The following is a 25,175-nucleotide window of genomic DNA, read 5'->3' as shown; positions in this document are numbered from 1 at the left end:
TGCAAAACACCAAATCTATATTTACATCCACATATAATAACATAACTTTAAGCTGAAATATATCATAAATAAAACAAGTAATGTCTATGGTTTGACAACTTAAGTATCAACAATTAAAATAAATCAAACTGGAATGAAATAAATACATAAACAAAAATCCAACAGATTGTACCTCTATTATATGTACTGTTGTCTCAAAGGAAAAAAAAAAACACAAAACCAGTAGTATCCCAATAGTTAATACTGATGGACAAAAAAAAAAAAAAAAAAAACACATTTTGGAGTACAAGGGCTGTGGAAAGAAAAAAAACTGATATTTTTATGCACTCAGAAATGTGGTTAAGAAGGAGAAATCTGAAAGCCCCCAAAAATTTCAGCATAACACGAACTGACTTGTTTTCAAATAGATTTGGTGATTTTTTTTTTTTTAAATACAGATTTAAATTTCAGCCCTCTATTATCATGTATCCCCTTTTAGGATTTATATTTATCATCACAGCAAGCTTTCTGTAACACTCATTGGATTAGGTAAGGATCAGGTCAATCATCTTGCAAATGTGTTAATCTTCAAAAGTAGGCTATAAAAGTGCAAAACTATGAAAACAAAAATCTAGATTATGTACATATGGCTCAGCTTGTGAACAGGAAGAAAGGTAAATAGTGTACACTTTCCTGATACAAAGCACTTCATCACGATGCCAGCAGACTGATCTCAAACCAGGTCTCCCTTTTCACCTGGGAGTTAAGACTTTTCTATCGAGTAGGTGTCATGTTGCATAATGAAAACAAACAAAAACACATCAGGATTCTTTGAGGACATTACCCTTGCTCTAATGGAGAAGGGCAGGGCAAGAAAAATTAACAGTGCAAATTTACTTTTGAAACAGTTTTGTTAATGAAGAATTTTGTGGTCGCTAAACCCAGGTACTGCAGAATACACTCAGCCATGGGACAGCGGATTAAGAGAATAGAAGTTTAAAACATCTAGTAAGCCAGCTGGTGACTAGCCTCTCATTAAAACCCAAATTGCATGTACACTGAGAAAAACGCTGCTGCTTCAAAACAACCAAAAATGGGAAGACAACTGAGGTCTCAAAACAGATTACCTCTCCCCTGAGTACCAGAAAACTCAGCCAGCACGCACTCCTGCAAAATCCACGTGTCTGTAATTAACCTGAGTGTGTCCACAGTTAACCCAAATGCCAGACACACCAAGACTTCCAAATGCAAACCTAAAATTACCCCAAAACTTTCATTTCTTTTAAAATTGTTTCCAATATATATATAATTCACATGTACAATTTAGTGTTTATATTTTTATATATGAATTTAGGCAAATGCCAGAAAAACCCAGGAATTGTCCAACAAAAATGATTAATCTGATAGAAAACAAATTTAAGTAACTCCACATACGATTTGGTACGCTTATTGAATGTGTGGCTGGCCTACAGAGGAAATGTTTCCCTGTAGATACACACACTTAAAAATCCCACAAACCATGCCATTCCCTCAGAAAAGGACTGTGGATCTGGGTCTTTCTCAGATGACATACCGAAATTTGCAGTAAAAGGGCACCAAATTCAGAATGGCTGATCTCCGTACATGCAGCACATATTCATAGGGGGTCAATGCTTCTGTTAACAATTCTGTTAAGACAACAGACTGCGGAGGATTTAACATAATACAAATCATTGAGAAATTTTTTAAAAAACATACATTTTAAATGAAAGAGGACAAGTAGCAGAAACATGCTCCAAGTGATGAGCAACATTAGAGAAAAGAATACACACAGTTTTAAACAAGCAGGTTTACAACATATATTTACAGTTTTACCTGAGGTGCAAGCGTTATATACTTTCTCCCCATCCCACCCCCCAGCCCAAATGATTTCTTTTCAGCAGCGCTCAAGTATGCAAAAAAACTCCACTTCTTATTTGGTCAATTCTAAAAAAAATATTATTCAGGGCAAAATAGAGATGTCCGGTCTCCATTTGTGTACAACCCAACTGTTCCAACTATAGTTTTTATTGCTATTTGGTACAAAAGTTAACAGAACAACTTTACAAAACCGTAGTGTTCTTTATATATGTACAGTACAATCACAGCTTATTTCAGTAGCTTTCACCATCTGCTTTTTCAAAAGATGAACTAATTCAATTTCATGGAGAGTACACATTTATATCCATCAAGACCTAAGGGGGGGAGGGGGAAAGGTTTAAAGATGATTAGGATAAAACTAAATACAGTATACAAAAGTCTTAAAAAAGAAAAAAAAAGTATAATAAATAAATAGAGCTAAAGGGATCTAGAAATGCAATGGGTTCCATTTAAGCTTATATTTTGTGACCAAAGTCTCAGGAGTCTAAATAAATAAAAGCTGCACTATTTAGGGGGTGCTAATATATACTTAACAGTGATTTAATGAAGATGATTTAACCAAGAACCAGAATTCATATCTGACAGTTGCCAAAGGCAACTGCCACCTATAAGAAACTCTGGAAGTTTATACCCTATGAAAGGGAAATTCATGGCACAGAGTGTAACAATATTTGTTCAGCCAACACCTATCGACTTGTATGGCTGAAATTCCCAGCGATGGGCCAGCCACTGAACGAAGGAGACCCCTCCTCAGCTTAGCTCGGAGTGGAAGCCCGACGCACAGGTAAGATTGGGCACAAATGGGTAAGAACCACAGCTCAGACGGAACACAAACAGGGAAGCCCCAGTTCCCGGCAAACATTCTGCAGAGATGATATGTGAGCTGGTCCTGAAGTCTCAGAACGAGGTTGTTTGGCAAAGAGGGTGCAGGAAGAATGTTCCCGGGGAGAGAGAAATGCAAGCAGAGTAGCCCAGAGGCTGCAGGAAGAGGCCGGAGCTGGATAAACAGGACGGTGCCCATCTGCTGTTACATGCAGTGCAAATAATCTATTGCTTACAACCTATAAATTTTCTGTTTTCAGGTTTTAAGGCAGAGTGGATTTAATCTCATTCCTGTGATGACACCAGTCTCACACCACTGGCATCACCTGAGCGGGAGAGAAGGATGTAGAGCTGCAGAGGCTGATGGGCCCCATGTGTCCCAGTGAAAACAGAAGAAGAAACTCTGCCCTAGTCCATGAGCCTTTATCTCTGTACCTAGATCTAGCAGGCACTCAGTCAAGAGTCTGCTCCATGGGGATATGGTGGTGGTTTGACAGGACAAGAGTCATCTGGGAGGGAACTAGATCGGTCCATGAGCCCCAATCTTTCCATTCAATTTATTTTTAAAAGCATCCTAGTGTGACTCTCACACAGACATCATGCCCTCTGCCCAAACTTGGAAGTAACTAAACTAACACGTGTACAACTCCAAGAACACTGAGGCTTTGGGGTAGCTACCGTTAGATACATTTGCCATGTGAACCAAAAAGTCGAAATAAACCTACTTGCTCTGTCCCACTCCCCTCCCCCAACAGATAAGGATTTATAAAGGCTTTGAACAAGCTCTTAAACTGGAGGGTTGGGGCACAGGCCTTGGACTGTGCAGACCTACGACCAAAAGTAGGCAGAGTAAGGCGCTGGGCAAGTTACATAATCCAAGTCTCAGTCTCCATATCTGTAAAGTGGGCACAGGACCTCCTAACCCAGGGATCGGCAAACTTGTTCTGTAAAGGGCCAGATAGTTAATATTCTCAGCTTTGCAGGCCATGAAGTCCCTATCCCAATTACCCACCTCTGCTGCTGTGGCACCAAGCAGTCACAGACAATACGTAAAGGAATAGATGTGGCTGTGTGCCAATAAAACTTTATTGACAAAAACAGGTGGTAGGCAGTTGGCTAACCCCTGACCTGATGCTGTAAGAAGGATTAAATGAGCTGATGGCGATAAAACACTTCACTCAACACCTGGCATGAAACAAATGCTTAGTAACTTCCAGTTGCTATTATTGTTTTTACCATTATCATCGCCGCTGATATGCAGAGACCGGGAGGACTCTGTTTTAAGACACTTCAAAAGTCAAATTCAAAGCAATTTTACTTTTTATTATTATACTGGATAAGCTAGATGGTTTATTTTCAATTAAGTAAAACCAATGCATTATATGTGCTCACCTTTCATCCCCAAAATAGGGAATCAAGTTTTTTTGTCATTTGGTCGATAATGTGCGTTCCCAATAAAATTCTCATAGTTCCTCTTCTGTAGCATGCTGCTAGATAAGTGTTGATAGGACACAGGCCTTTTTCCTGATTGAAAAAAAAAAAAGCATAAAAGGGCATTTAGAATTAAGTTCAACAGTTAGGTAAAATGTGTGGGATGTTAGAAGTCAATTTTCAAAATTCCTAACTGACAAGGTGACCAGAACACATAAGATGCATACATGTTATAAAGTTACTTACAAGGTGAAATGGTTTTAAATGCCACGAGGACATTTCTTAGCACAGAATTTTAAGTCACTAAAGCTAAAATTATCTAAGTGCTAGGTGGTCATCAGTAAAAATTAAAAAGCTAAAAGGAAACAGCAGCATAAGGATTTTAAAGCTTTGTGTATCATGAACCAAAACTGTGTGGAGGAGGAGGGAAAAAAAGACTGATTTACTTGCAACACAGAGCCTTTTCTCTTCAAGTAAAGACACAGTTATGACTCATGTCCATTTTAAGTGCCGAGGAGGGGGAAAAAAGGGGACGCTTCTAATCAAAAGGCTGCAAAAATTATATCTTCATCAGAATTTTTATAAAAGTCACTGGACTGTATGAAAGCAATTGTTTAATTTGCTGTCCCTACCAGATCAACTGGCATCAAGCCATCCTTGATAGAGCATTGTCACCACACAGAATCTTTAAATTTGAAATAAATACAAACTGAGAGGTTCAAAATGGATTTGTCCCTTTGGGACGGACAAACCTGCAGAGTTTATATCCGACAAAAGAAGGCATGGTGGTTTCATCACGTTTTCCAAGGGGGACAGGTCCCCACGACACTCTGATCTACTTTTTTGCAGGCACAGGTATGTGTCAGACACCTCTATGAAACTGTCATGAGTTAGCAAGGGCGTTAAAGACACCAAAGTATCTATGAGCGTAATGGACAATACAGGGAAAAACTGTGCTTTCTACAATTCACTTAACTATTTAACAAAGGCTAAAGAAGGCAGTGCAGTTCTGTAAGTCTGAACATCAAGCTGTTCAAAAGATTGTTTAACCAGCAGTTCTTAGCCTTCTGCTCTGGTGGATCAAGGGTCCTCATGGGTATTTACTGAGCACCCCTGGCACCACCCTGTGCTGGGCACCTGACAAGGGCTGCATACCAAAGTTATATAAAACTCATTTTCTGCCCTGAGTGAGTTCACAGTCTAGTAGGGGTGGTGAGACATGGACAGAAGTACCCCACCTCCGGGTTCCCACCTCCCAGGGTGGGCTGGAGCGCTGGACGCAACACACACGTGCAAAGGAGAAAACTGGACCGTGACGAAGTCAGGTGAGCGGGCGTAAATGACACCTGACATCAGACTCCTGGGTCCTCAAGTGCTTTTCACCATCCTCCCAACCAGGGAGAAAATTAAATTAAAAGAGCGAAATGAAACACTGGGGAATAAGCTTTCATCCTGTAGGGCCGAGTTTGGGGGCCCCGAACCACTGCCCGGTCTCGGAACGTCTCGCCCTCCCGGAAGCCCCCATCTCCAGGACACCCACCTTCCAGCGCCGACCCGGCCGCGGGGCCCGCGGGGCCGCAGGGGAACAGGGCTCCAGCCGCAGCGAAGGGCTTCTGCGCGGGCAGCACAGCCGCATCCGCCTCGCCGGTGGCCAAGAAGCGGGGCCGCGCAGGCAGCGCAGTGGGCGGAGGGCACGCGCACTCGGGGGGCAGCAGCGACGTGAGGCCGTGCACCACATGGAACTTGGGGAGGTCGAAGGGCCGCCGGTAGTGGGGGCCGGGTTGGTCCCCATCGCGGGCCGGGGCCCCGACCCTTGGCCGCTTGGGGAGCGGCTCGTCCGGCTCGGCGCCGCGGCCGCAGAAGTAGTCCCGGGCCGGTGGCGCCCAGAGGCCGTCATTCCTGGGGGTGTGGTCACTGCAGCCATTGAGGGCGCCGCCTGGGGCGGGCTGGGCCGGGGCCCCAGCAGGAGGCTGAGGCTTGGGCTTGGGCTCCAGCCGCTTGGCTTTATCCGCGGCCGGGGTCGCGCTGGCTTTGGCGAACATCTCGGAAGGCGGCTGCCGGGCCGCGGCCCCCAGCCCCCCGAGGCTCTGCGGCGGCCGGTGGGACTTCAGGTTGCTGGGGGCTAAAGTGCTGGAGTCGATCCCTGAAGTCAGAGGGGCTTTGCCGGGCCCCGGGGGGGTGGGCTTCGCTTTCTCGGACGGCAGGGGTCTGGGCTGCGCTGGGAAGGCGGGCCTGGGCTTGGGCTTGTAGGGATTCGACAGGGGAGGCACATCTTTCCCCAGTAAAGCTGGGGGGCATCCGGTCCGTCGACTTCGAAGCAGAGACTTGTTCCGACAGTTTCTGTGGCTATCTGGGTTGTACTTATGCTCCAGTCTCTGGTGCATCGTTAGAACCTCTGGATAAAATGTCTTGAAGGTGCAGAACGGGCAGGTGGTACTCGTGGTCACACTTTTACCCAAAGAAGCTGCCGGGCAGCAGTGGGAAGCCCCGAGGGATAAGTTTAAGGGCTTCTCCTGACAGTTGGCATCGACCTCCGCTTTCTTCTCTCTGTGGCCGACCTGGACGTGATGGGCCACCCGGCCGTCTGGGTGAGGGGCCACGTCCACTTCTGTTCTGCAGGTGAGGTTGTGTGCCTGAGGTTCAACTGCTGGTCTCTTTTTTAACACGTCCAAATAAGCAGGGGCAGGATTTTTGCTCAGTTTATCGGCACTGTCATCAGCTGCGTTTTTACTGAAATCCTGAGTATCTTTGTGTACTGCTAAGAGGACAGGACTGCCCAGAATGTTCTGAAAGGCAGGGGCCATCCCCTTCAGTTGCTTTGCAGGTGAGCTGCCTTTAACATCTTTGGCACCATCAAAACATCTTTTCTGATTTTTGGTTTGCGCACTGTCAGTGGTTAGAAGTGCATCTTCCGTCTCCTGGTTTTTCCCCTCGTTCCTGACTTCAGCAGCAGCATCGGTCTGCTTGTCCTTGTGATGTCTCTCCAGGTGATACCGCAGAGAGGTCTTCTGGGCTGCAGCATAGTCACAAAATTCACATTTGTATGGTTTTTCACCTAAAACAAGAAATGTCACTCTATTACAGAAGTTTATGAAAGGCATCGAAACAAATAAGACATAGAAAATGGGGTCCTTTCCTTTTCCCTTCTTGTCTATTAATCTTCACATCCAGGATCTGTCATGAGTTGTTTGCTTCATCGCCCTTTCTACCCCAAATATTTGAAAATGTGAACACGTCTTTAATTTAAAAAATTAAAAAGCACACTTTAAAATTATCTCATTTAATCTTCATAACAGCCCTATGGGAGTGAATATTATCCCACTTCTACAGCTAAGAAAATGGGAGCGCAGAAGAGTTAAGTAATTTGCCTAAGGTTGTACGCCGGTGAGCAGATGTGCAAATTCAAGTCCACACAGCCTCCTAAACCATTATGTTACAGCTGCTTCTACAACCTAAAGAAAAGATTATTGGGAATTCCCTGGCGGTCCAGTGGTTAGGACTCTGCGCTTTCACCGCCAAGGGCACATGTTCAATCCCTGGTCAGGGAACTAAGATCCCACAAGACGTGTGGCACGGCCCAAAAATAATTAATTAATTAAAATAAACTTAAAAATAAAGAAATGATTGTTAAATATATTCATTGCATTCTAAATCATAAAAATTAATGCGAAAGAGCTGTGGCATTAAAAAATGTTAAAGAGGTTTTAATAAGATGAGAGTTAGGATAAAGGAGAAATTAACTTCACAACAATCAACAGACTACACATATATCCTTAAGCTAGTCCAAGGATCTAGCAGAATATCTGAACAACACAACAACAACAAAAAAAATCAGACACAGAACTACATCATAATCCTCTCAACTAATACATGCTGTAAACAAATCTAAGAAGTTCCTTACCTGTATGTGTTCTGAGATGAATATTGAGGTAATAATTTGAACGGAAAAACTTCCCACAATAACTACATTCTCTTGAGGATGTAAGATGCTTTATTTTTCCTCCATCATCATTTTTATCTTAAAACAGAAACAAAAATAATTCATGTAAGAAGATGGCTCAAGTATGTGAACAGGGTGAGCTGACTTAAAGATTCTTGATAGAAACATTTTTGGAAAGTATAAAATAATTTTTATATTAGGTATTGGCTAAAAACATGCCAAATGTTGCTTTGAGGTTGCCTGCAGTATTAAAGCAAGTGTGCATCAGTTTTTTTTCTGAGCACAGCAGAGTTCACTGTAAGATTCAGTTCTTCATCTACCTCGATCACAGGAACATTTAATAGACTGAAACCAACGGGCAGCTGTCCGCTCTCCCAACAAGTCTGAGACACGCAGAACCTGGCAAACTCAAGCTGGACCTGCACACAGGCTGGAATATCCAGATTCTTCAGAATAAGTAATTTAGAAAACCAAGCCAATACAAATCACCGACTTTCCCAACCACCAGAGGAAAAGCTTTTTGTCTTAAGCTTAAGCAAGTTACCACTAGAGGGCAGTGAGCACAACTTAATCTTTACAGAAAATAAAAAAGCTTGGCCCTGGGCAAACACCTAGGAAAGTTTGTCAAAATTTAGCAACGTTTTTGGAAAGCAGGTTGTATTACCCACAAGCACTCACACGGGCTAAATGTACCTGACAACTCAAAATCTGTCCCCAAATGACCCAGGGTTGAACTTTAAACTTCACTCTCTGCAGCCTGATCAGAACAGGGGAGTAAATGAAGGTCCTGGGGGGGCCACTAATGAGAGGAGGACACAGCAGCCCTCCCAGACAGCCGTGCTGCAGTTAAAGTACCGGCTTGCCATATATGGGCGTAAGTTCTAGATGAACCTCCTCTTATATTATTAAATTATGTCATATTACATAAATCACAATATGACTACAACATAAGTCAGGTCATCTCTTTAAATTTAGCATAACTTGTCCTTTTGCCTTGAAAAACTGTAATTCCCTACTAAATGGCCTCTTCCTGGCTCCTTCCACATTCCGCAGTCTAGATTATAGATTTCACTGATTTTAAAAAGCAACTTATAACTAAACCACGGTGAGCCTCCAGGTACAATAAAGACGGGACTATATAGGGAATTCCCTGCCGGTCCAGTAGTTAGGACTCCACATTTTCACTGCCGAGGGCCCAGGTTCAATCCCTAGTCGGGGAACGAGGCACAGCCAAAAAAAAAAAAAGACAGGACTATAAAATTTCTGTCACTTCCTAAACTTCCCTGAAGACAATGTAGCCACCTCTAAACCTCTGGACACTCTAAGACAGCAGAGACAACCCTTGATCTAAAAAGGTGTCATGAAGACTTTTAAAAATAATTTACATGAACAACTATTATTAAAGCCATTTATAGCTTAAAGTTGAAAACAATAAAGATAAATTATTTACTCTGCTTTTTGATCTTAAATCTAAAGAAAGCCAGGCTGATATAGGACATAACAATAAAATAAATCTAGACTAGAAGACCACATCATAATATTAATTCATGAAAGTCCATTCCCTAACGTAGAATGCCCAGCTCTCTTTCTGACAATCACACCCAACTCTGTAGCTGGGCTTGCACCTCACTGCAATTTCCTACTTCCAGCTATGTGTCAGGATTTACGGTATGTTGCATCATATCCCAAACGTTATGAAACGCCTTTATTCTAACACAAAGGGCATGAAATGTCCACATCTACCTGGTTCCTGGGAAATGTCCACATCTACCTGGTTCCTGGTCCTTCAGCACCACCTGTGATTTTGCTTGTGCTGCCCTTTAAAGGACTTTTTATAAATAGGCAGTTGAAATCATCCTTGGGAGGTGGAAGACAAGGGTCAATGAACCAATTTTGTAAACAGGGAAATCAGGGCAAAGAAAGGTTAAGCAACACGAAATGGGTCACAGAACAAGGCAGTGGTAGAACCAGACTCAACGCAAGTCTTGGCGCTCCCAACTATCATGAGCTATTCTATCTGCCTGCCGACTGGGCCCAAGTTTTCCACCCAGTTCTGCCCACACCACCTACTGGCAGAATGTGACCGGCTAGCTCATTTCTTTCAGGGCACCGGGGCATCTATCTCACAGGCCTAATTACCTCCCCATTACTGCAGGCCCACAAACAGCACTGCCACTAAGAGGAATCACTTAGAAAACTGGAGGGCTGGTTTAAAGTCATGTTTATGATGTCATTAAGACACCATAATGCGTTTTCTAGATTTCTGAAAAATGAAGATTGTAAGCATGCTAAGTGCTAGGTTTCCTGTCTCCCAGGAAACTCTAAACATGCTAAATATTTGATATGAAAACTGCTGCTCTCACACCCATCCTGTGATCAGAAAAAGAACTGGGCACCAGCTTCAGAGAAGATGTATTATCTGGTCACATTCACCCTGGATCTCACACCCGGGGTTCTTAGAGACATCAACACACTGTCAAGTTACAATGCAAGAGGCCAGCATGTTTAAACCCAAGACCAGTCTGTAAATGATACCGTTTCTCTAAGACTAATTCATGATCTCATCATTCCTGTGTTGATTATGCAGGGGTTTATTCAGTGTTCTCCAGCAGCAGAATCCTCTGTTCAAACAAAATATTATTAAATGGGTAGAGAAGCTGTGGTTTACGTGAAGACGGGCACGATCTGAACCACAGGTGGAATCCTCCGCCCTAGATGACGCCCACTGGGACTCAAGAGATAGGTCAACAGGACCTCAGCGATGGCTTCCGTTTCCCATAAATGCCATCAGTACATTAGAATTTTGACTGAGCAAGTGAGATCTTTACATCATCTTTGGTGTGTTCACATTCTCTTTACTTTACAAATTGTTTCAGTGAATGAGCTATGAATGAATACTTGCCCCCAGACACAAAGGATAGGGGACCAGGCAGCACCAAATGGCCTAATACTCTTTCTCTGATTGACAACCATTCCCAGTACTGATCTGTGCCCACAGATATCCGTTTGGAATAAACGTGTGAAAGCTGGCCCTTGACAGAAAGGGAAGTGCACTGCATATAAGGATAACTTGTTTTTATAGATTAAGATCAGAAATGCTGGGAAACTGTAAGGGAAGGCCAGCATCTCTCAACTCTGACACTACTGGTACGGGTGGGGGGGGGGCCTGCCCTGTGCCTGGGAGGATGTATAGTGCATCCCAGGCCTCCACTTACTGGGTGTCAGCGGCACACACACCAACACAGTGCTGACGACCAAAACTGTCTCCAGACAGTGCCAGATGTCCACTGGGGGCAAAACTGCCCCAGCGAAGCAGCGCCGATGCACAAGGTAAAATCATGTGTGTCCTGGGACTTCCCTGGTGGCGCAGTGGTTAAGAATCTGCCTGCCAACGCAGGGGACATGGGTTCGAGCCCCGGTTCAGGAAGATCCCACATGCCGCGGAGCAGCTAAGCCCGCGAACCACAGCTACTGAGCCTGCGCTCTAGAGCCCACGAGCCACAACTACTGAGCCGCGCGCCTAGAGCCCATGCTCCGCAACAAGAGAAGCCACTGTGATGAGAAGCCCGCACACCGCAACCAAGAGTAGCCTCCGCTCGCCCAACTAGAGAAAGCCCACGCACAGCAACGAAGACCCAACGAAGATCCAACGCAGCCAAAAATTAATTAATTAATTTAAAAGATTGGTTTAAAAAAAATAAAATAATGTGTGTCTCCTGTTAGCAAAGTATGAAATCACATCACTCTTAGAACAGGAAGAAACCTCGATAAGCCTTATAACTCCACCCTACTGTTACAGAAATGAGAAAGTGAAGGCCCCGAGAGGCTAAGGGACTTACAACAGGGGGATGACACCAGAAACAGCCGGCACTCAAACCCACCTCCCCACCCTGATAACCGGCTAGTGTCCTCTGGCACCGAGCAGAGGAGGGACAGTGCACCACCCAGCAGCTTACCCAGGTGGAGCCCTTCTGGAAGCCCATCCTCGGACCCGTCTTCAGAGCCACCTTCTCGATCGATGGCTCCGTTCTCCTCCAGGGTCGGGGGCAGGTCCGGAGAACAGGTGCTTGGCTGCCTGCCGTCCACTGACATGGGCGGCGACTCGGCATCGGCCCTACGGTCCTTCTTGTGCACCCGGGAGTGCAGGACCAGCTGGTGGTAGGTTCTGAAGGCTTTGCCACACTCGGAGCAATGCGTCGGCTTCTCTTTGTTACTGGCTAACTTGGGGTCTGTGTCCACGGAAGGCACTTCACCGGCGGGGTGTCTGGGCTTCTCCTTATCTTGTGAGAGACCTGGACAACCGCTTTTACTTGTCTTGGACTTTCCGGAACCTTCGGGATGGCTTTTATTCACGTTCCAAATTTCCCCCAGCTCTTCTTTGTCTGAACAGGACTCATCGTTGTCGGTGCTCCCCTCCTGGCCCGGCTGCTCCTTCACCTCTCGGCACACAGCGACCTTCCCTTTGGTGGCCAGCTGCCAGGCTTGGTAGGTGGTGAACGGGTCCAGCTGAGGTATCCATTTGGCCGGCTTCTTCGCAACCTCAGGGTGAGACCTGGGTCTTAGGTTTAAGAACTGCAGCAACTCTTCCCCCGGAGACGGCATTCCCTCCTGCTGCGTGTCTGTCTGTGAGCTGCGGGTACCGGAAGCAGTGTCTTTGGTGTGCATCTTCCTGTGATCAATGAGACTTTCTTTATTTGGAAACAGAAAGCCACAAACCATGCAGATCTTGTAAGGAGATGAGACGCTCTCAGCCGCGTGCTCCTGCACCACCTCGTTGATGGTCACCGGGCTCTCCAGGCCTGGCTGTGGTCTGCTCTTGGCCCCCGATTTGCCTGTGTGCGTTCGCATGTGATTCTTCAGAAACCAGGGCTCCTTGAATCTTCTGCCACACACATTACACCCGTAAGTGAAAGAGTCCTTGTGTTTCTTCATGTGGATCTCAACGTCGAAGGCGGCTCGAAACGTCTGCCCACACACTTCACAGCAAAGTTCTTCGTTTTCCTTGCAATTCTTATCCTTTGGAGGTTCTGTTCTCACCTGAACTTTATCAAGAGGACTCAGATACTCTGCTTCAACACGCAGAACGGCGGGCTCACAGAGGATAGGCCGATGTTGCATTAAGACGTGTTTATTGAGGTCTTCCGAATGTGTGAAGGTCTGACTGCAAAACATGCAGTCCAAGGGCATATACCCTTCTATTTGGATTATGTTTTTCTCCTGTGTGGCTCTGAAAGGAACAGCAGCGGTCCCTTTTATTGTCATGGCATCATCGATCTCCATTTGGGTGCCAAGAGAATTGCCAATAACTTCTGGTCCATCCATATACATCAAGAGGGATTGAGTTGGCATGTTTCCTGTCTCTTGAGGATTGTATATAAAATTAGAATCTGGGTGAGGAATCTCTGGAGTTGGAATAAGGCCACTTGTAAAGACTTGTCACTCACACGCCCAGCAGCCCGAGGCTTCAAAACTAGAGCAAGTATGTTATGAAAATTCAAAAGAAAGTGTATATTCCTCTGACTTCTTATCTTCAGAAGTCTCAGGAAGCTTAGTGATAAAAACAATCACTGGATCTTTCCACAAACCAGGCAGACAGACTCCCCAGTGCTTGGATTCAGAGGTGAGTCAGCACAAAGCATTAGTTCTCTTTGTCTTCATCAAGTGAGTGATTCAGTTGAGCAAGAAGTCAATTCCAGCAACCTGGAGACAAGGGATTTCCAAAACCTAGAGGAAAAAAAAATAGAAACGGCTATAGCTCCAGTCAGAGAAAAGAGAAGGCTGGCCGATGACTCACAGTGGTCCTTCCCACGAAGCACAGAAGGCACCTAATTCAGCTGCTTCACTTTTAACTAATACAGCGCATCCTGTTAAAGTGCTCGTTAATTAAATCATTAGCATTTTATCCAGTCAGTACCCTTATCAAACTGCCAGAAATTCATGCAGTTAAACTGAAAACCTGGTGCTTTAATGATTTACATCTAAAATGTAAAGTTTCAGGACAGAAATTGTCAATTTCAGCTGAGTATGTTTTAACTGCCATTAAAATGCACATGTGTATCCTTACAAACAACCTGTATAAGTATAGAGACTATAAGAATTGTAAAAAATAACAATAAAAGCACTTTAGGTAAAATTTCAAAAGCCAGAGTTTCAAACTGTCTTACAGACAAATCATACAAGAAACACAAATGCCTAAAAGCACACTCAAAGATTACCCATACATAAGTCAACAACATAAGCACAAGAAAATGGGACCCTTTCCTAAAATCCCCATTCAAGAAACACACCTCAGAACCGCTGCTCCTCCTGGCAAAGCAGAGCCTTGATATTGATGTATTTTGGTTCACTGGATATTCTGGCCTTCATTCCACTGCCCAAATCCCAGTTTGCTTTTAACAGCGTCAGGCAGGGTAGGGCTTCCTTGTCCAAACAACAAATATACACAAAGCTACTCTGTGAATGTACACATTTAAAATAAAATCCTCAACATAGCTGGTTCAACGTGGCTTAGTGTTTCATCAGAAAATAGATCCTCTCATTTCTAATCCACCTTTCACATATACACTGACCAGGTAAAAAATGCATGAGTTGATTTAACTCTACAGGGTCCGATCTAGAAGCTAATTTTCACTCTTGCAGAAGAATTAACCTCTAAAGCCAACACCCTCCACCTTTACAGCAAGCACAGGAATTGTTTTTAAATAGTCCCAACTCCTTTAACTGAAGTCAGTTAATTCTACCCAAGAAAACAAAAAGACATGCAAACTATTCCCACCACAGTCAACGTTATATTAAAAAAACACACACAACTTTCCTTCTCTCCACTTCCTCAAAGAGCAAGGAAGGGCCTGTAGGCTCAGAGGAGGAGGAAACATTTCTTCCACTCTTTACGCTCAGAGAAAGAAAATTCTCATACTCCCTGTTATCTTTAGTTTTGAGTAAACTAGATCTTTAACATTAAGCTTTTCTAAATAAGACTGCAGATCAAAGTTTAGGGTACAGAAAGAATGGACTAAAGTGTTTTATCTTAATTTCTTAGTCTTTTATTGCAATCACAGTGGAGGATAAACACATGGGCTGGCTACCAGCTGCTGGGTAGGACAGAACAGAACACTCCAGAGACCTGAGTTCCAGTCCTGGCCAAGCCACAACCTTAAAGCTGGCACCACTACATACCTCACCTTTCTCTGTCTACTTAATGAGGGTGGTTAAATTACAGGACCACTTGCCAGGTTCCAAAACTCTGTGGTCCTGGGGTTAGATCTACATTTATGGATAGACATACTCAAAAGAATATTTAATGATTATGCTAATCAAGATGTTAAATGATATTTGGATCTGTGATTGATAATTCGGGTTTCTGTGTAGTCATTTACTCATTCAACAAATATTTACTGAGTGCTAGTGTCCCAGGTAATATTTTAACTGAAGAAAGTAACAGCACACACTCTAGAAAAGCAGTTCTCAAACCCGACAACACTGTTTTCACTGGCCAACAGCTGAATGAGAAAGAGAAAAACTGCTCAATGAGCTCTACACAAAGCTATGTGAATTAATTCCAATCTGAATAAAGATTGTCCTTTATTTGAGGTCCTTTCTACTTTTTGATGCCAAAATACCCTTTTCATAAAACAAAAGAGTGGCAATTGCAGGCTTTTTTTTTTTTTAATGTCCTAATTTGGCAAAATCAAAGTCCCCCAGGTCAGACCTCAACATAATTTTTTTTTTTATAAGAAATTTGACTAGTCTGTGACATTTTTAAGTTTGGGGGAACTCCACTTTTCTATAAATGATCTTTCCCCAAAAGACACCAATCCTAAACTCAGTATCTGGATCAAACATGATGTGGGTACATCCCTATTATTTCCCACATTGGGTAACAGCATATACTGGAAATTCCTGTCTTAGAAAGACAATTTAGTTTCAACTCTATCTCTGAAATGTTAAATATCTGGGTTAAGTAAGTCATCATCAGCTTCCAACACAAGACCTAAAGGATTGGTAAAGGAGGGTAGTGGGAAAAACCTTCGGAGAAAGAAGAGCTTCAGTTTTGCCCAAGAGGGTGAACAGGAGGGAGGGAAGGATGTCCCAGGCCAGGGAATCTTGGGGTGCAGTCAGCTGGGGAAGAAGACCCTCCCAGGCAAAACCCAAGGACTTCTTCCTCCAGGTAAGTTTCTGGGACAGATTCTGATGGTCATTAACTGTGCCCAGCTGTCCCCAGCACTAGGGTCACAAGCAATCCTTACTATTCTCCCAAAAGATACGAAAACTATGGGCCACTCCCTTTAAAGTAAGATCCCAGGGGCAGAGACCCTGTCGGCCTGGCTCACTGCTGCCCCCCAGTGCCTAGAAAGGGTCCCTGGCACAGGGTGAGGCTCTCAAGAAACCACATAATCAGTACAGGTAGAGAATGAGTACGTGCATTTTTGGCCACAGTCACCAACCGTAACTGACTTGATATTAAAATTAACTTGAACGTTCATCAAGACTTCTACACAGCTATCTGAGGCTGCCATCTAATTGCCATTTTCTGCAATGTTAAGAGTATAATAAAAAATGAATCATATATAATCATACCATAAAGTTAACTAGTAGAAGCAAAACTGCATCACTTGGCTTTATAACCACTCTCCTTATTGACCTACCAAACCCAAAATGCAGGGCCTGCTAGGGACATCTCTCTAAGCAAATACCCTCAACTCGACTTAGAAAACTAAATGCAGACAAAACACTTCCTTAAACTATACATCAATAACTACACTCAAAATCAGTCTGCTCAACAAAAATCTTTATAGAGTGCCTGTAATAATAAAGACTTTAATAATAACAGAACTTAAGGAAACCAGACATCGTAACCTAATTACTGGTAACAGCAACATATCACCATTCCAACTGAGGGAAGTGTGCACACACAGGCTCCCCAGCACTTTCGGCGTTTCCATGTATGGAGCACACGGACGCCAACAGTACGCCAATGGCACTGCTGATAAAGTGAATTGTCTGTCTCGACAAAGAACTGGAGATGGAGGGGGTAGGGAAGACGTTATAAACCAACACCTACAGTCTAACTGCTTTTAGTTTGAAGAAAAGTGAGCATTCTGAACACACTCAGCTTACTGAAAGGCGCTCAGCAAAAATGTTTTTCAACGTCTAAAACAAGTTTTCTTAACCTTTACTCAGGTTAATGACAGCACTTGACCATCAGCCAGACACACCTAAGGCACCTAAGGCAAGAGGTTATTCAGTATAACCTAATATTTTGAGCGAATACTAGGGTTTAATTTATATTGTGATCACTTAAGTAGATACTTTTTTCTAATTCACCACAACATAAGCTTTGAAAAGAATAGAAGCCATAACTGCTACAACCACCTGAAATATAAGTCTGGTGTTCTTTAGGTCATTTATCTCTTTTTAAAGCAGATATTCATCTGTGAGTAAATTTACTACGAATTCTGCCAATACCTACCGACCTTGAAATTAGCAAATATTGATACTACCCAGTATACAATGCTTAATGAAAAGCACCATAATTTGTGCTTAAGCACAGTAAATCAGAGGTGAATGCCACCTTGCTGACAATGTTAATTTGGAAATACTGTTCTTAATGTACAGCTGTACTCAAACTGTCGCCTTTAGAGACCCAACATCCCTACCTCGGCTGAACAGGTTATCTGACATGTCTTGGCATGGAATATTTATTACCATATTATGGAGCAATAAGGTATTCAAGGCCCTCAAAACCTGTCAAACACACTTAAAAATTCTATTTATAGTCAAGTAATTTGCAGTATTCCTACAAATCTACTCCCCCTACCACCACCCAAGTTACCTAAGCGTCCAAATAAATGATCACTAAAACATTCAGTCTAAACAAACTACTAGTCTCCGGCCAATTCATTTGTATCCTTTAAACTTCAAAATTATCTCCAAGATGTGGTTAGGAAACTGCCGGTTTTTCTATAGGTTTCCCTTCTCTATTTTGCACATACTATTTTTTCCTTAATCTGACAAGTGAAGAGAACTCTACAAAGTAATCTACAGTAGCAATCAAAACCTACAACTTTAAATCCTTCAACACTATTGCAAGGAAATCACCAAGGTCACACCCACTGAACAGATGGCCAACCCAACTTCCCCAACATAGCTGTGGAAAGATGTTTAAAAGTTAAGCGAGAGAGAAAGACTAAAATATTCGAAGTTTACATTCAACATTATAATCTATTCGAAAGCAAATGATTGTTCAAAGACAAGGCTTGCGAAGATCCGATGGGATAAAGGCTCATTTTCTTGAAATTCTGTGTAGGTGCTCGGTGCTACATGGGATTAGAGATCGAAGTAGGATAAAAATATATTCCTACTAGCATATTTCAGCGTCATGATTAAGAACTCTGCCTGATTCCTCCTAAATTAATTAAGCTTGATAAACGATCTTAATATGAACTTAAAACACCACATATTTTTAGTTTTAGTATTATCAGTATTAACAGATACTGTGGCCTGTAAACTGGCTTTTAAAAATTCCATCTTGACGTGAAAAAAAGAATTATAAGGGAAATTAATTGTTTTAATTTTTACTTAAGCAAGATTAAGCACACTGCTATCGTGAGTTTCTATTATTACCACTTAACCAGTACTACCTTAAGTATTTTGCAAAGATTTTGGACAGGACTAACTTCAGAGAGATTTCAACAAACTAAAAAAAAAAAAACAAAAACTACCTGTATTCTTTAACTCTCTACAAAGAAAACACTGCACACACACACACACACACACACACACAAGTGTGTATATGTATATCTGTGTGTATATAACACACACAGATATACAAATCACTATAACCATCATATCACCCATTACCCTACACAACTACACCTCTTTTTCCACAGTGCCTAATGGTGAATGTTCTTAATTATAGCCAATTTAACCAACTTCAGATTATATGTAAACAAGGGCAATGCCTTTTAAGGCATGAGATCTTTCTTTAGCCACATTTAAATATTCCCCTCCCCATCTCTGTTGAGTAAATACTAAAGCTGTATGTCTGGCTCTTTCAAATCACCTATTTGCTCTCAAAAATAAGAAAAAAAAGTCTCCCTTCAATTAATACAATCACTGCTCAGTAGACTTATATACTGAACTGAAAAGAACTTATCCACTAATTTAAAAAACACAAAAACACTTCTTCTGGTATAACTGAACTGTTCTGAGGTTATCCTGATTTGTTACAGGTAGGAAATATAAAAACAAGTGTTCTTCCTAATGCTGACTCAGGAACAATACATATGTGGACTCTCAATTTCCAGTCCATAGAACTATATTTTAAATTCAGAAGGTTCCCCGACACACTAGAAACTAATGAACACCAACACACAAAACATTACACGAACCCGTTAAAAAACTAGCAGCTCACTCCACGATTGCTCTCCCATAGCAAGTGGAGGGCCGTACAGGCCAAGAGCAACTCTGGTAAAGCTCGAGGACAAAGGGTAAAGAATTAAACTAATTCTCTCATACAACTTATTAAGCTGTCTTTTCGGGTTTAGTAATTTTATTTCTCAACTTTATCACAAAATTACCAAACTGGCCCCAAATTTCCAGTAACTCAGTTATGTTGTTACCCTGGGCAGGAAGTTATGGGGATGTTCAGAAGAGTCCGTCAACAAATGTTCAAATATAAAGTGTTCTAATGAGCATTCCAGCCCGAAGCGTAAATGAGCAACGTGTGGTGGCACCTGGCTGACAGGGGCTGCCCCTCTATTTACTGGGAAGATAGATTTATACAAGAATTGAGCTTACTTATCAATAGCTGCCGATTTTAGGAAAGGATGGTCCCTGTCCTCCCACTTCCTCAAAGTCAGATTTCTATCTGCCCTCATGGTCTCAATTCCCAATCCTTTGCCCTACATACCACTGCAAATTTGCCTAACCATAGTATCAGTTGGAGAAAAATAATCCAGATCACCTTACTGCCAAAAGTCAACATTTCACCAACATTTCAGAAGGTTTTATACTGCCCCAAATGAGGCCATTCAGCTATGATGATCAAGCTTCCCTCCCGCAGATTTAAGAAATTTCCTGCTGTCTTTGTGTAACTCATTCTTTCTTCCACGTGCATTTAAACTAGTCAGCACCCCTCCCCCAAAGATCTGAAGATGAGGCATACAAATCAAGACTCTTCCACTGTCACGACTTTCATTTACATGCTGTAACTAAACTCTTCACTATTTAGAGTATTTAATATGATTGGATTCCTCTAATTCCACTTCAGTGGCTGTTCTGTAAATACCTTCCAGTTTTTTTTTTATTCTGCAGCACACCTCAGCAATTTGAAAACTACTCAGTATATTCCAAATAAAGTCATTTAACTTAAAATCTCCTTACATTTATTTTATTCTACAGGAATGAATACTCAGTTTATCCAACTGTCTCATGTGTTTCATTCTTACTGTGTAATTCTGAAGCTTGAAAATACATAGCCATTGTTCAGTTCTTTGACTTCACCTTTCCAATTCATCTATTAAACACACTATTACACAATTAAACTGAAATTAGAAATGAACCATTTAAAACAAGTCATACCCAGCAAGCTAGAAAACGCTTACAGGCCATAGTGGCATCTGTGAGCTGGAATGATCTGAATTGACTTTTCTTTTTTGAGCAAATGGAAACAAAGCTTCATGTAAAATGTAAAAAAGGTCCAATCATTTATAGTCTTAAGAGAGATAAAAGTCTATCTTTTTTTTAAAGTAGTAGACTGTAAGCAGTAAAGAATCATTAAAACTACTCAAAAGTTCTTATCAACCAATATCATGTTTGCGACAACTGTGAGAAAAGAATGTAATTTTACAAAGTGGGAAAACAGCACATCTTTTGGGACCCCTGAGGCTCTAATCAAGCGTATCAGAATTAAGAGTGCTCTGGGTTGGCAAAGCAACCCTGCTGTGGCAAAAACAGGCCATTTCATCATAAATGTTGTTAAAAGAGAGAGAAGTGATTAGCATTTATCTGAAATGAGGAGACAGAGGGACTCTGTCCTTGCCAGGCCATTATATTCCTTAATTATTTCATCAGTTTGTAAGTGACTTGATGACTGAGTCTTATTTCCAGATTTCCTCTTGAAAAGGACCACTGGAAGGGGTTTTTATTAAAACAGGGGCTGCTATTTCTCCCTGAAGTTCCACTGCCAAAAATGGAGGATTATTAAGAGAACGCAGACCGACCTCCACCTTAAACCTTTAATGGGAAAGTCAAAACCTTCACCCCTCCCTCTTCCTCCCCTACTTGGAAAAAAAAAAAAAAACAACCAAGCTGTTATCTAAATCGATTCTTCAGGACAAAGGAGCAAAACATTTTCTACAAGTTTTATCTGAGTGGTGTATTAGTTCCTTTTTTTGATTAAGAAGTGAAAGGGAATAATATGAAACCAAGACAACTACTAAACTTCGATCTCACAAGTTATTAAAAACACACAGCAAAGGTCAAACAGCAGTGTTCGACGGTGTTGTGAAGATAAAAGGACTGAAAGAAGTTGGACACGAAAGAAAAAAGTCTGTGTCCTTTACCTAGAAAAGTCATAATCTTCCCCTACTCCCTCCTCCAGCATGCAAAATCAATGTGCAATTCTAAAGGAGCAGCCTCCCTCGTCTCGCCAAATAATTAAAATTCCAAACAATCGGATTATTAACCCTATTCTACCAAACAAGCCAAATAAATGATAAATTTGGCCTGTAGCTATTGACAACTGAATTTTTAAATAAGTCCCTACCTCTGGAATTCAGGATTTATATAACTGATTTAAAATGGCAGCAATGTGGGGTGGGGGTCGACTTCCACTAAAACACCAGGATTACACACACACACACACACACACACACACACACACACACACACGCACACGCACACGCACTACTACAGTCTTTAGAATACTAAACAAAACAGTATCTAAAATAAACAGGACTTCTCAGAAAAAGTCATCTACCATTAAGGACACACCTTAAAAGTTCTTAGCACACATTAACTAAGCAAGCACAAACTAGTGGTTTGACTGTTACACTTTTCAGACAAAAAGCAATTAGGTTATTGCTCTACACTTGTCACTACTGCGCTAAAGACTTTTTAGAAAATCTAGATCTATTACTCATTCTCAAAGTATTACAAAATTCACTATTTTAAGTCTTATTTGCTATCAATCAAGACGGTCCATCCATTCCAGGGGGGAAAAAGTACAGTCGAAAACATTTTAAATGTACTTCTTGACACATACAAAAGAGAAGGTACAGGCCCCCTAAGGACCCCTACCTAGTGGCCAGGCCTGGCTGGCAGCTGCCTTTTCTTTTGTTGGGCTTAATCTCATGTCAACTCATTCAACCAACTCAAAAGCGATGAAGACATAATTGAATCAACCTGAACTAAATCAGACCTAGGCTTCTTAAAACATACACCTTAATGATTCCAAACGATCTAGAAAACTAGGAAACCTGCTCGTTTGCACGGCGGTCAATAACATAGGACCCCAGACCGACCAAAGAACCACTGCACCCGCCTGTCTTTAATACACGTGAAGGAATGTTCAAGCTTAACGCTCCAAGCCCTATAGGCTGATCCAGAAAGATAAATTGAGGCTCAAGGAATTTCAAAGGGGAACAACACAGCAAAGCCTCAAACTCTGAAGTGACTATCCTTTTCTTGGAAAAAGCAACAAAATGAGAGAAAAGTTTACACTGCTCCAAGTGTGAACAAGCTGCTTGGGGTCCCAGAAGTGGCCACTGGTGGCCCTCTCCTGCTCTCTTTAATAAGCCCTGGGGGGAAACTGCCTCCCCCCACCCACCCCACCCCCACCCACCCGCCCAAGAATGCGGCTTCCCGTCCTCGGTGGCCCTACCCTGAATCCTAAAATGTGGGCTCCAACCCGGGACTTGAACTTCTATTCCGATCCCCGGGGCGCAGGTACCGCGGCCTGCGCACCCCACAGGCCTGGTCTGGCCCCCTCGGAGCAACACCGCCCGGGCCATCCCAAATCCAGCCTCCCAGGGCCCCCAGCAGCGCCCTCCTCCCCCTCTCCCTCCCATCCCGTGCGGCTCGCATTTTGGGGCCAAATCAAGAGTGAAGAGGGCTCTACATCTGAAACTGAGCGGTCTCGCCACTCAGCGCCTCCTGGCAGAAACTTCCCTTTTAAAAAAAAAAAAGAAACACTTTTAGGCTAACATTTCAATCCCTCCTGCCCTTTAGAGTTCCTAGTTCTGCTTCCAGCTGGCTTTGCGTCTCCCACTAGAATTGAGTGATATATTCTTAAAGCATTTAAGGGTTATTAAAAAAAAAGTTAAAAAAATATTTTAAAATTAAAGGGGGGAAAAAAAACCCCTCATCACACATCCAGGAAACGCAGCCCGGTGCACCGCCTGCTCAGGGGTGGGCAGAGGACCGGGACTCCCGGGGACGGATTTGGGGGCGCCCGGAGGGCTGGCTGGGGTGCGCGGCCGGGTCCGCGGCGACGCCAAGCCCCTCCCTTGGCCCCTGTAGACGCGCCCTCCGCCCGGCCCGTGCGGACGGTCCCGGCCATTGTTTGCGGGGGATGCCTGTTAGGACGCATTGTTTTGGCTGTTTCCAACTTGCCCCGGCCCCTCTCGGGCCATAGCAGGGGACCCCGCGCCGGCCCGCTCCCCTCCGCCCGCGCCCCACGGCAGAGTTGGCAAACGGGGAGACCTGCCCGGCGGAGCCACCCAACTTTTCAGAAACAGCCCCCCACGCAGCCCCCGAGCTCCCTCCGGCGGGCCCCTGGCTCCCGACCCAGGGAAGGGGGCACTTCTCCGCCCCCAAGCCATCTAGACTGTTTCCCAGAGTAAGTGTGATGGTCAAACACAGTCTGTGCACACCGGGGGCTCGCCCGACACCTTCTCGCCAGTGGAATCGCTCAGAAGCCAGGAGGGGAGGGGGCGCCCTAGAGGAGCGAAATAGAGAGTAGGAACGGTGTGGGGGGGGGGGGCCGGCGGGGCGGGGGAACCGTCCGGGGAGGGGACGAGATAACGAGCACGGGAAACTCGAGGGCGGGCTCCGGGGACGCCGGAGGGGCGAGACGAGGAGCCCCCTGGGGCCCCGCGGGGGCGGGGGTCGCGCCCCCTTTACCTGCGGCTCCGGCTCCTCGGCCATTTCCTCGCTCTGCGGCGGCCGGGACTGAACTGACACCACACGAGCGAGCCGAGGTTTGAATGAGGAGGGAGCAGGCGAGGAGGGGAGGGGGCGGGGAAGGCAAGAGGGAGGGGAGGCGACGGGGAGTTTCTCTCGGCCTTTTGTGCGGACACCTCCCGGATTCCGCGCCCGCACCGGCCCCCCAAAAGAGACTTGGGGCCACTGCGCGAGAGGCGAGGCCATCCCCCAGGGCGCCTCGGGGCTTCGCGCCTTGAAGTCCCCCCCAAAAGGAGCGTCCCCCACCCCCACCCCCGCCTGGAGGATTTGGGGGCCGGGCTCACCTCAGGCGCGGGGCTAAGGTGAGCGGGGCGGGGGTGCTCACGGGGGTCAAAGGCGCGGGCGCCCCCTACTCGTCTGCGCGAGGACAGTGCAGGCGCGGGGGGTCCCTAGAGCCGCCGGGGCGCGGCGCGTCAGGCGCAGGGGGACTGTTCGGTCAGAAAGTGCTCAAGGAGCAGCTGTTGCGCCCTCCCTCGGCCCGGCCGCTCGGAGACGCCCCGCCTCCTGCCTTCACCGGCCGCCCGGCCACGCCCTCTGCCACGCCCCCACATCCACGTGATCTGCGCAGGCGCGCCCCTGCCCCGCCCACCGCCACGGACCTCCGCCTCCCGGACGCGAGCGAGCGGCCGAGCGCGCGCACTCACTGTTCTCGCCCTGCCACTCCCGCGCACGCGCGCGCCTTCCACCACCCCCACACCCCCCGCCTCCCGCCATCCGGCTTCACGTGGCCCGCGCGCGCCCCGGCGGTTCCAGTGACAGGTACGCGGGGAGGGGGCCACGAGGGCAGTGCGCAAGCGCAGTTCCAGGCCTCTGCCTCGCCGCTTCCCCCTCCCATGCAAGGTGTGCCCAGGCGAGGGGAGGGGCTGGTCATCCGAACTCCTGGGTCATCCTGCATTACCAACAAACGAAAAGCCTTTAC

General features: G+C 44.6%; 1 protein-coding gene across 2 annotated transcripts; it reads right to left on the bottom strand.

Annotated features, from left to right (window-relative positions):
- ZNF217 (zinc finger protein 217) lies at positions 1-24,708 on the bottom strand. 2 transcript variants are annotated; one of them, XM_060033391.1, is made up of 6 exons: positions 24,541-24,708; positions 12,028-13,795; positions 8,033-8,149; positions 5,672-7,186; positions 4,093-4,224; positions 1-2,192 (listed from the first exon to the last, which is right to left on the bottom strand). In XM_060033391.1, exons 2-5 carry the CDS (start codon positions 13,418-13,420, stop codon positions 4,115-4,117), a joined length of 3,135 nt encoding a protein of 1,044 aa, XP_059889374.1. In that variant the 5' UTR covers positions 13,421-13,795; positions 24,541-24,708; the 3' UTR covers positions 1-2,192; positions 4,093-4,114. The 2 variants fall into 2 exon arrangements, with proteins under 2 accessions (XP_059889374.1, XP_059889373.1); XM_060033390.2 differs by lacking the exon at positions 24,541-24,708 and adding an exon at positions 24,197-24,232.
- Positions 24,709-25,175: the final 467 nt, after the last annotated feature.

Source organism: Delphinus delphis, chromosome 15, assembly GCF_949987515.2.
Source record: "Delphinus delphis chromosome 15, mDelDel1.2, whole genome shotgun sequence".
Classification (NCBI taxonomy): Eukaryota; Metazoa; Chordata; class Mammalia; order Artiodactyla; family Delphinidae; genus Delphinus; species Delphinus delphis.
The sequence above is the reverse complement of the archived record's forward strand: the minus strand, read 5'-3'. Positions and strand labels throughout refer to the sequence as shown.

Coding starts and splice junctions, on each gene's coding strand:
- ZNF217 (XM_060033391.1), bottom strand. CDS start 13,420: ATGCCAACTCAATCCCTCTTGATGTATATGGATGGACCAGAAGTTATT. Junction 8,150..12,027: donor TCCAGAAGGGCTCCACCTGG/GTAAGCTGCTGG, acceptor TTCTGTTTTAAG/ATAAAAATGATGATGGAGGA. Junction 7,187..8,032: donor TCATCTCAGAACACATACAG/GTAAGGAACTTC, acceptor TTCTTGTTTTAG/GTGAAAAACCATACAAATGT.